Raw genomic sequence first — 12,096 nt, 5'->3', positions numbered from 1 at the left:
TCTCTCTGTCTCTCTCTGTCTCTCTCTCTCTCTCTGTCTCTCTCTGTCTCTGTCTCTCTCTCTCTCTCTGTCTCTCTCTGTCTCTCTCTCTGTCTCTCTCTCTCTCTGTCTCTCTCTCTCCCTCTCTCTCTCTGATGTGTTGCTGTGATGATAACAATTAGCGCTCTGGTCGCTGCTGAGTCGTACTACAATTCCCAGGAGGCAGAGCAGCGTGTTGGCGTGTTTCCCCAGAGATCAGCTGATCAAACAGACATGATGCTGTCACATCACGCGTGTTATTTTCACTGGGGCTCGTCCTCTCTGCTGCTCCTCATTAGCATCACGTCCCGTTTCCTGTCAGTGTCGATCAGGGCCGAGAGCTGCTCTCAACACAACAACAAAACAACAACATCGACAACAAGAACAACACAACAATAAGAACACAACATCAACAACAACATAACAACAAGAACAACACAACAATAAGAACACAACAACAACAACAATAAGAAGAACACAAGAAGAACACATCAACAACACCAACAACACAACAACAACACAATAACAACAACACAAAAGTAACAACATCAGCAACACAACATCAACACATTATCAACAACAACAACTTACTGAGGGGGTTCTAAAGGGTACTTGAGGGGTTCCTGTGTCGTTCAGGCGGTTGTAGACCTGTAGTTGGTCCTATAGACACTGAGGAGGTTATAAGGGTCATTCAGGTGGTTCTACAGGTCCATGGGGGGTTTGCAGAATCACTGAGGAGGTTCTTGAGGTCCTTCAGGAGGTCAAGGTGTCCTGTATGAGGTTCTACTGTTCCTTTAGCCGGGTCCAGTGATCAGACGGAAACTGGTGTCAGATCAATAATCAGTATCACAACAAACTGAATCAATACATGACTGCTTGTTGTCTTTGTAAACCATCGTGGAACCAGTTTCTGTTCTCGGTGTGCTGCCTCCTTTGTTCTGTGGTCATGAAATCTTCACCATGTGATCTGACGTTTATTTAACTCCTGGGAACGTTTCACTGAGTTTATCTGCTTCCAACAAGAAAACACATCTGTCATCTCTTCGTCTGCCACGTCTTCTAACTCTGGCACCTGCTGGGCATCACTCAAAGTCTTTGTTCACTATCTTAAAGTGTGTGTGGAGTGTGAGGGCAGCAGTCCTTCAGTGATCAGCGGTAAACCAGCGTTCAGCTTTCGTCTTTTCCTCTAAACTTTACAAAAAGCTGCTGCTTTCAGCCTCCAGCGTTTAGCTTCAGCTTAGCATCTAGCATCAATGTTTTGTGTGTGTGTGTGTGTGTGTGTGTGTGTGTGTGTGTGTGTGTGTGTGTTTAGCAGCTACTTTGATCTGCTAATGGCTGTTTTTGGCCGCAGGCTAAACTCATCACACACACACACCAGGGACTGTGTGTGTGTGTGTGATGAGTTTATCTTCTGTGTGTCAGTGTGAATGGAGGAGAGGAGGATGATTGACAGCTCCCATCAGGACCCCGCCTCCTACTGTCACATTAATTACTGCACCTGTCTCACATCCTGTCTCTCTCTCTCTGTCTCTCTGTCTGTTTCTCTCTGTCTCTCTCTCTGTCTCTGTCTCTGTGTCTCTCTCTGTCTCTCTCTCTGTCTCTCTCTCTCTGTGTCTCTCTCTCTCTCTCTGTCTGTCTCTGTCTCTGTGTCTCTCTCTGTCTCTCTCTCTCTCTCTCTCTCTCTCTGTGTCTCTCTCTCTGTCTCTCTCTCTCTCTCTGTCTGTCTCTCTCTCTGTGTCTCTCTCTGTCTGTCTCTCTGTGTTCAGTCTGAGGTCACATGTAGAGACATCAGGATCTGATTGTCTCATGAACTGTATTTATCTTATCTATTTTATTCACATTTTGCTCTATTTTTATGAACCTAAGCCTTTGGTGTACACATTTCAACCATCAAAACAAGAATTAAAAAAAAACTGGGCTTTTTCTCAGAGTTGGGGCCCAATGATCTCTGCACAGTGCAACGAGGGTCGGAAAGACGCCCCGTTATAGAAAGAGCTGAGAATGTTCTGAACATTGTGATATAAACACTTGGGTATGATGTTATATGCAAGTCCCTTTAAAAGGTGAGCTTAAGAAATAATGTAGAAATCAAGAAAAATACCCTCAGGCCTCAAAGGGTTAAAGGAACTTTTTCCCTTTTTATTTTACTTTAATTTCCTTATGATAATAATAATAATAATGATGATAATAATAATAATAATAATATTTATTTGTATAGCACTTTTTGAAAAACAAGTTTACAAAGTGCTTCACAGACATATGATCATGAGAGATAAAATCGAGTAAAATGAAATAAAAACCTTCAATAATAAAAAAACAATAAAATAATTAGAGCAGTGTTGAACCGGCCCTCACCCTGTGGAACACCTCGTCTCCTGTACATCAAGTGTAAACCAGAGCATGAAAACATCACGTAAATCAAATGATGATTTTCACTCAAGGGTTACTTCCTGTTTTCAGTAGGTGGCGCCATGACAATGGGCCTCATTCACCAACCTTTTTTAAGAAGAAATTTCTTCTTGAAACCCACTTTCACACTTTTTATGAAGATTCTGACATTCAGCAGTGTTTTCTTATTTGGGATTTGTTCTCAGGTGAGAACAGAATCTATGAACACTCAAGAGCTCTCTTACACACATTTGAGTGCTGACATGTTTGAGCAAAATAAGCGGTTATTGTGTTTTCTTCTGTTCCTCAGTTATATAATATTATATTATTTAAATTACAATAATATTTTTGTCATGTATAATAACTGTTGTTATTTTACAAAGCATTATGTTTAAAATGAATGAACGCTACATTAACACTGAACTGCTCGTTAGCGACTCACTTCCTGCAGCAGTTCGTGAATCTGACGTAGAGCTTTCTTAAGAACTTTCTTAAGAAAGAATTTAAGAAAATACTTAAGATGATATTGGTGAATGAGGCCCATTGTCGTCATAGTAACATGTAGATGTCTTTAGTGTGGGTCTGTCATCAAACACGTGAAGTTTGGACAATGTACCGTATATTATAGTTATAACCACTTCCTGTTTCATGGTGAAACCTGGAAATTCGCTGTTGCGCCACAGGAAGGCTCAAAAGCTCAAAAGCTTCACAATTTAGCATCTCAAAGATGTTTGCATGATTTTCAGCAGTTCTGTCCTCAGTTAGAGTCACTAGATTGTACTGAAGACAAAATCACACAATACATCCAACACACACAACTTATCACATGTGTGCATGTGCATGTGCGTGTGCGTGTGTGCATGTGTGTGTGTGTGTGTGTGTGTCAGTGCTGCTGCTCCTATCATCTTTATTTAGCCTGTCAGGCAGCACTGAGGGAATAGCCTCCACACGACTGTGAGAGAGTCTTAACGTGTGCAGCTCTCTGCAGACTCCTGCATTAAACACTAGTTTGATTCAGAGTAGAGCTGCTGTCAGCCTCACACATCACTGTGACTCTGACACACTGTTTAATGAGCTGAACACACAGACACAGTCACACTGTACAAACTGACACTTAAAATGTTCATAAATAACTACCTGATAACAATTAGTTCCTGGCCTTTAGAAACCTTAATTACCAACATTTAGAATCAAACAAATCAAACTGAAGTGAGTCCTGAGAACTTCTAATCATTTCCATGATTCCATGGTTTAAAGGGACAGGTGTGGTTTTTTGGCGTGGGGGGGGGTAAAAACAAAACAATCCAACATCTGTTTAAGTGAAAACAGCTCTTTCCTTTGGCACTACGTTTTTCAACCGCTGAACTACCGTGCTCCTACACACAAGCATCTATGGAGCACACTGTATTACACCGCAGCCGCAGGTCATCTGAGTGAATCAGAAAGCGGCGTTCAGTGGTTTGTCTGGAGTCCATCTTGGAACTCGACTCAGACTCAAGCTTGAAGACTCAGAGTGGGACATGAACACGGGGCACTCGAGACTTGACATGGACTCAAGGTTTAATGATTGTCTGTACTTCAGTACACTGTTGAGGTACTTGTACTCTGAGTATTTCCATTTCTTTCTACTTGTACTGTATGACATTTATTTTACAGCCTAGTTACTTTGCAAATTAAGAGCTGAAATAATTTGTTGATCAATAACTTTTAAGGTAAAAAGTAAAGTTTTTAAAGTTTTACTTCTTCACTCAGATTTTAAATGCAGGACTTTTATTTGTAACAGAGTATTTTTAGACTTAGTACTTTAACTCCAATAAAGGAAGCGTGTACTCCCTCCCTCAGTCATATAATCATTACAGGATTCCACCTACAGTCATTACTAACAATGCTGAGGTTTTAGTTTCTTGTATCCAGGTGATATTTGGTCCTGAGAAATCGTTTTAAAGGTTCTCGAAGAGTTCTAGGGGGTACTGACGAGAGACAAAGAACTGAAGAACACACACTACATCTTTAACATGCAGTGTGTGTGTGTGTGTGTGTGTGTGTAGGGCTGGGTGTTGGAGGGAATCCCTCAGACTCGCCTGCAGGCTCTGGCTCTGCAGCAGGCCGGAGTCATCCCCGAACATGTTGGTGAGAGCAACGATACGATCAGCTCACAGTAACTGTGAATATGAAGTCTGTCACTGACAAACACTGTGTGTGTGTGTGTGTGTGTGTGTGTGTGTGTGTGTGTGTGTGTGTGTGTGTGTGTGTGTGTGTGTGTGTCAGTGATGTTGGAGGCTCCTGATGATGTGCTGTTGGAGAGGAGTCAGGGGAAACTGGTGGACCCACTGACGGGAGGTGAGTCCTGTGTTGTAGATCAAACAGCTCAAGCTTTAAAGTGTCCAAAGTTAGTTAGTGTCCAAAAAGCCTCATCAACCCAATAATCACATGTAATTTCCTTTCATTTCCATTAAACACTGACTCAAAAATCAAACCGCCATTTCCAAAGTCAACGATGAGCCTTTAGACTCAGTGAATAATGTTTGAGTCCCAGGTACCAGGTACTGTCCATAACTTCTGACCAATGGAAAACCCAAAACAGGGGAGTAGAGTGGCGTGGAGCCGGCAATGGAAAAGGACTGTCAGTGTGTTTGTAGGAAAATGATAAAAACAGCAGCTAAATGCAGGTTTCCTCTGACACCATATACAGCCCGACAGCAGGGCAGCCTGTATGTTGCCTTACAGGCAAAACCTGGGGTTAAAAACAGTTCAGTGGTACTGAAACCAGAAAGAAGTGCCAGAGACATGCCCCCCCTCTCCGGGGAATGATACCTCTGATGCTGCAGATGTGAAGACAGGAGTATGAAAGTGACTCCAGAGGGAACCTGAGAAGGTGACACCTCCTCATCCCTGCTCCAGGCTCCAGGATACACACACCCCAATCCACGGCCCAGCTGTCAGGGGTCCAGGTGTATTGTGGGTAACGTAGGCACCAGGGTTTTCCCAGTTCAGAGGAGGACGCCATCTGTGAAGGTGTGGTCCTTTGTAGACCGTGAAGACCAAACTGAAATGAGACAGTCTCATCTACGGAGGATTTTTACTTTGCGTCACCAGCTGTTCCCGCCCTCAACATTGCATTGCAAAATGCAGTTCCTGCTGCCTAGCAACCATGACAACATAACTTTTTCTCAGTAAAACTTTTTGTTTTAAGCTTCTTTTTTTTAACAGTGGTACCGTCAGCTGTTGACCTGAGCTGAAACACAATACTGACATTAACAGTGTGATCCTCAGACTCTGTCAGTGTGTTTACTGACATATCATTTTCATTACAGTCCAACACTCGACTCCAAGGTCAATTTAACACTAGACATTCATCACTTCCTGTCTGCAGACATCTACCATCAGACCTTCATCTGGCCACTCGATGACATCATCGCTCAACGTCTGGAGAAGGCGCCGGCCCTTTCAGAGAAGCAGCGATTGGCTGCGCTGCAGCATTTTCATTGTGAGGTCACAGGGTTGAGGTCAGCCTATCAGCACGTCCTGAAGATCATCAACAGTGACCAACCACACACCGACGTCTACCAACAAGGTGTCTGAACCTCGTTTAGAGACTCCTGTTGCATTCATGTTTGGTAATCCTTTCTTTGATATTGCAGTACCTGTCCAATAACATGACAGTATTACACATTGAAATAATACTACCATGTTATAGTAGAATACCTGAAGTTCATGAGTATCACTGCTACTTCTTAACAACATTGTGTAGTTTGGTGTTTTGACCTCAGGGTTTAGTTTCAGTATATGCAGACAATTCCCTACTTTATATCTCAGCTTCACTTCTGTCCTTCTCTGATTTTGTGAGGTGCTGCAGTGGTTTAGTTTGATGTGTGACTTACTGTGATACACGACTGTGTTTGTTATTCAGCATCTCAAACACTCATGATATTGATTGTGTAGATCAGGGATGCCATGGTTACGGCCCGATTGAACATCACATCCGGCCCGTGGGTTGATATGGGAGAGCGGGTAAAGTTGTTTTAGAAAGACAAAACGCCAGAAATGTGAATTAAATCAGATAATTTCGTTAGGTAAAAATGTGTTATGCACGAATAAAATAGGTTTCATACTTTATTAATCCTGCGGAGCTGCCTGGTGTGACTCTGCGGGAGACAGACAGCGCAGTGAGCCCCCCCCCTCCCCTCCCCCTAAGCTTAAATTGCTTGCACAAAACTTTTGATCAGCACTCAGCATTTGTTTATGTTGTTGTTCATTTAAACTAGTCTGCACAGAGAGCGTGAGGGGGCGGGCGAGAGAGAGAGAGAGAGCGAGCGAGCAAGTGTGAGAGCTAGAGTGAGCTCTGCGGTCTTGGCCATTAGTTCATGTTATTTTTATGTAGGTAATATGTTGTCAAATATGTTTAAAGTTAAATGAACTAGCCTACCTATACAGTAGTTATGTCTCGTTGTATTAGTTTGTCCTGGTATTGATGTGATGCGCGTCATTGAATAATACACAGATAGATATTCAAACAGTTTGAATATATGTGTTTTTTAGAGGGAATATTCGAAGGTCATTTTTGAGCAGTGTTGACAGCCCTAGCATGGATAGGACAACGTTACGTTTTCAGAGGGTACTGTGACTTGCTTTAGGCTTCTATGTAATTGTAGGCCTCATTGTGAGGCTATTGTGGTGCCAATGCAATTTCTCTTTGATGTGTAGGCTTTAATGAATAATTTCAAACAGTGATGTTGAGTCAGTGTTTGGTCCTTTCAGTTTGAAAGTGTAATTCGGCCCGCTGAGGTCTCACTTGAAAAAAATCTGGCCCCCTGACCCATTTCACCCTGGCATCCCTGCTGTAGATGAAGGAGTTTGAATCCCACAGACCTTCTGTGTTTGAACACTGATGAGGTTGTTAATGGATAAACTGATCTGGTGTCTGTCTCTTTTTACATTTACTGAGCTGGATCTGACTGTGGATCAGTGATGCTGAAATCTTTTTTCTTATTGTTGACTTTCTAACGTGTTGTCTCAGTGCTGGCTTTCGTCCGGACTCGTCGTCGCTCTAGAACTCCCAGAATCCTCCTGTTGGGTCCGCCGGGGTCAGGGAAGAGTCACCAGGCCAGACTGCTGTCAGAGAAATACAAGATGGTGGACGGTACACGCACGCGCACACCCTTCATAGAGATAATCCGATTTGTCACTGCGATGACATCTCACCTGTAAATCTGCATATAACTCTCTCTTTCTCTCTCTCTCTCTCTCTCTCTCTCTCTCTCTCTCTCTCTCTCTCTCTCTCTCTCTCTCTCTCTCTCTCTCTCTCTCTCTCTCTCTCTCTCTCTCTCTCTCTCTCTCTCTCTCTCTCTCTCTCTCTCTCTCTCTCTCTCTCTCTCTCTCTCTCTCTCTCTCTCTCTCTCTCTCTCTCTCTCTCTCTCTCTCTCTCTCTCTCTCTCTCTCTCTCTCTCTCTCTCTCTCTCTCTCTCTCTCTCTCTCTCTCTCTCTCTCTCTCTCTCTCTCTCTCTCTCTCTCTCTCTCTCTCTCTCTCTCTCTCTCTCTCTCTCTCTCTCTCTCTCTCTCTCTCTCTCTCTCTCTCTCTCTCTCTCTCTCTCTCTCTCTCTCTCTCTCTCTCTCTCTCTCTCTCTCTCTCTCTCTCTCTCTCTCTCTCTCTCTCTCTCTCTCTCTCTCTCTCTCTCTCTCTCTCTCTCTCTCTCTCTCTCTCTCTCTCTCTCTCTCTCTCTCTCTCTCTCTCTCTCTCTCTCTCTCTCTCTCTCTCTCTCTCTCTCTCTCTCTCTCTCTCTCTCTCTCTCTCTCTCTCTCTCTCTCTCTCTCTCTCTCTCTCTCTCTCTCTCTCTCTCAGTGTGTTGTGGTCAGTTGTTGAGGTCTGTAGCAGCTGATGGTTCAAGTCTGGGAGAGGAGATCCAACCATACCTGGATGATGAACGACCAGGTACAAACACACACACATACACACACACACACACACACACAGCAGCGGCAGACAACAGCAGAATTCTTTGAAGTGGAAATACGACTGTTTGATACCTGTCTGTATCCCAGCAGCCCCTGGGGTTTTTACACAGTCCTCCCCCATCTCTGTCATTCTGCAGTCTTCTTCGTGTGTGTGTGTGTGTGTGTGTGTGTGTTTAATAATGAGTAGCTTACAGAGTCCATGTTCAGAAACATCTGTTCCTCCATCACTCCACTCCCCATCATCATCATCATGTGTCTTAAATATATTTAGATTTATAAATTATAAACTCTGTCTGGATCGACCAATCAGCTGCCTCGCTCTGCATCACATGACCATAGAGGCGTCTGCATGTATTTTCAGATGGGGTTGTGGCTGCAGATATTAACTGATTGAACACAAGCAGCTCATTACTGATTATTGGTTATTGATGAATGTGTCGGTGCAGTTCCAGACTCCCTGGTTCTGCAGGTTCTGGACCAACGTCTGAGCCAAGTGGACTGCAGCTGCAGAGGCTGGATCCTGCACGGGTTCCCCCGAGACCTGCAGCAAGCCAAGAGCCTGTCCCAGCACCAGCCCAACAGGTACTATTGATACTACTACTAATACTACTACATACACCAGCCCAACAAGTACTACATACAATACTAATACTAATACTAATACTACTAATACTACTAATAGTACTCTTAATATCAACCTGCACTTACCTGAGGTAGCTCCACTAACAGGTGTGATAGCAGTGAACTCTGTTTCTGCAGCAGCATCACAAACACAAGCTGACCAATCACAGCCATCGTCTCTATAAAAAACAGTGACTGGTGGTGACCTCTGACCTCTGACCTCTTCTCTCCTCAGAGTTTTCTTCCTGGAGCTGACAGATGATGTTTGTCTGGAGAGACTCACTCTGAGAACCATGGATCCAGTCAGTGGAGAGAGGCCAGTACAACCAGTTAAACCAGTGACCAGCTAAACCAGTGACCAGTTAAACCAGTACCCAATTAAACTAGTAACCAGTTAAACCAGTACCCAGTTAAACTAGGGACCACTTAAACCAGTGACCAGTTAAACCGGTAACCAGTTAAACCAGTGACCATTTAAACCAGTGAACAGCTAAACCAGTACCCAGTTAAACTAGTAACCAGCTAAACTATTGACCAGATAAACTAGTGACCAGTTAAACTAGTGACCAGCTAAACCAGTGAACAGTTAAACCAGTGTCCAGTTAAACCAGTACCCAGTTAAACTAGTAACCAGCTAAACCAGTGACCAGTTAAACCAGTACCAATGTTAAACTAGTAACCAGCTAAACCAGTGACCAGTTAAGCCAGTGACCATTTAAACCAGTGACCAGTAACCAGTTGAACTAGTGACCAGCTAAACCAGTGTCCAGTTAAACCAGTACCCAGTTAAACTAGTGACCAGTTAAATCAGTGTCCAGTTAAACTAGTGACCAGCTAAACCAGTAACCAGTTAAACTAGTGACCAGTTAAACGAACAGACATGTCACAGATCAAATGTGTCTCACTGAGTTTTAGAAAAATGTTGAGTCTGTGTTTTGCTTTTCAAACACAGAAACGACGTGTCAATAAAGTTAATTTCTATGGCAACAACAACATGAAGCAGGTCACTGTTTATTACCTGGACAACCTGTCAATCGCAGTCACGTGCAGAGCTGCTTGGTCACGTCATCGTGTCGTTACGGTGTCTCTCCTGCAGGTTTCACGCTGTGACTCGACCGGCTCCCAGCTCCCAGGTCCAGAACCGACTGGAGACCCGACCAGAGGACGACACACACGCTGTGACACACACTCTGGACCAGTACAGGACACACACTGCTGTTCTGCAGGTACTCACACACATTTATACTGGACCAGTGAGAACCCTCAAGAACCTGAACCTGATCTGAACTCTAATACCACGTCCTGATCTTCTGAAGGTCATGTGAAGCTAAATGACCCTAAATGATGTCATATGTTCCACCATGTTCCACATATGTTCCACCATGTTCCAAATATGTTCCACATATGTTCCACCATGTTCCACCATGTATATTAGCTTGTTAATTAGCCTGACAGTTAATCTCCTGTGTCAGAACTGAAGGTTTAGACGACATCACAGAAAACTAAAAACAAAATATCAGAATAAATCGATCAGATGTAACTTTACAGAAATATATAAAAACATCAGTGTGTGTGTGTGTGTGTGTGTGTGTGTGTGTGTGTACAGTCTGTGTATCCAGATGCGGTTCATATTGATGCTGACCAGGATCCCCACTCTGTGTACGAGGCTCTAGAGAGCAGACTGAATATTGCCTGACAGCAGGACTCACCTGGACTCACCTGGACCCAGGTGAACTCAGGTTGTGGAGACAGACAGAGGACACAGAGAGAGAGAGAGTCCTCTTCCTATACTGATCTAAACTACATGTTTTAATGTTGCTGGTTTGTTCACAATAAAATAAAAGTTCAGTTTTTTCTTTCATGAATTTTAGTTTTTTATTTCCTAAAAACAGATTTTAATATTTACTGATTATTTTAACTCTGTCAAAGCCTCTGCCCCCACCTTCATATACACACTGTAGATAGACACACTGTAGATACACACTGTAGATACACACACTGTAGATACACACACTGTATACACAATACACTCCTCACTGAACACACAAAGGTCAGAGTGCTGGCTCTACTAACGAGTGTTCTGTCATCAGACCGCACATCGTTACAGTCTGACACGATGAAGGCATTAAAGGAGCAGCAGATTGAGCTGATGATTCTCTGGAGGTTCATCGCCACCTCAGACACCTGAACATTAAACACACAGAGGAACCTGCAGCGTCAGTCTGCAGCTACAGTTATCTCCTGACCCGAAAACACAAATCTCTGCGTGCGTGCGAGCGTGCGTGCGAGCGTGCGTGCGAGCGTGCGTGCGTGCGTGCGTGCGAGCGTGCGAGGACTGTCGCCTCAGGCAAACATCATCTTTAAAGCTGCTCACGTCTCCGAATTCAGCTGCTTTCAGCCTCTTCTCTCATGAAAAGAACAAAATGTTTTCAGAGATGATTTTAAGACAGACGTGAGTTTCAGAGTCGATGTGTGAAAGAGACACAAGTGTCCAAACATGGTCCTTCATTTCATCATGTCCAACAGTTTCAGGATGAAGAGACAGCGTCACTCTGACCAGCTCACAGCTTCCTGTTCGACAGTCACCACTTTAAGAGATTTCATACGGTCACATACAGTCCCTCTGTCTGTCTACCTGTCCTGTTGTCCTGTCACCTGTTCTACCTCTGTGTGGTGTCTGATGGGGGGGGCTCACCGTGTCTCCCCCACATCCAAGGCCATGATCCCTCACTGGCTTCCCACTATGACCACAACCACATGTGTTCATTTAAGGTGTGTTTAGGTGACCAGGGTCTAAACCTGCACAGAGCCCGACCCCCCAACACCACCACAAAGACCCAACACCACAAAGACCCAAAACCACCACAAAGACCCAACACCACAAAGACCCAAAACCACCACAAAGACCCAACACCACCACAAAGACCCAACACCACCACAAAGACCCAAAACCACCACAAAGACCCAACACCACAAAGACCCAACACCACCACAAAGACCCAACACCACCACAAACAGAAATTAAGTTTGATGCTGAACTCAAATTTCTTCTAGACTGGTGCATAAACAGCTAACGTTGCTATGTAGCATTAGCAAAACTTACTGATAGCTCCTTTA

General features: G+C 43.9%; 1 protein-coding gene across 1 annotated transcript in view; it reads left to right on the top strand.

Moving 5' to 3' along the window:
- Positions 1 to 10,836, top strand: part of ak8 (adenylate kinase 8) — a 13,671-nt gene extending 2,835 nt beyond the window's left edge. The window contains exons 7-15 of the mRNA XM_022764750.1: positions 4,455 to 4,536; positions 4,675 to 4,746; positions 5,780 to 5,980; positions 7,424 to 7,546; positions 8,246 to 8,335; positions 8,805 to 8,940; positions 9,215 to 9,295; positions 10,076 to 10,205; positions 10,586 to 10,836. Of these exons, the coding sequence (XP_022620471.1) occupies positions 4,455 to 4,536; positions 4,675 to 4,746; positions 5,780 to 5,980; positions 7,424 to 7,546; positions 8,246 to 8,335; positions 8,805 to 8,940; positions 9,215 to 9,295; positions 10,076 to 10,205; positions 10,586 to 10,675 (1,005 nt within the window). The 3' untranslated portion in view covers positions 10,676 to 10,836. The remainder of the gene's footprint in view (positions 1 to 4,454; positions 4,537 to 4,674; positions 4,747 to 5,779; positions 5,981 to 7,423; positions 7,547 to 8,245; positions 8,336 to 8,804; positions 8,941 to 9,214; positions 9,296 to 10,075; positions 10,206 to 10,585) is intronic.
- The last annotated feature ends 1,260 nt before the right edge of the window (positions 10,837 to 12,096 follow it).

Source organism: Seriola dumerili, unplaced genomic scaffold (genome assembly GCF_002260705.1).
Source record: "Seriola dumerili isolate Sdu_G_001 unplaced genomic scaffold, Sdu_1.0 BDQW01000567.1, whole genome shotgun sequence".
Taxonomy (NCBI): domain Eukaryota; kingdom Metazoa; phylum Chordata; class Actinopteri; order Carangiformes; family Carangidae; genus Seriola; species Seriola dumerili.
Note: the sequence above shows the minus strand (reverse complement) of the source record. Positions and strands in the feature narration are given on the sequence as shown.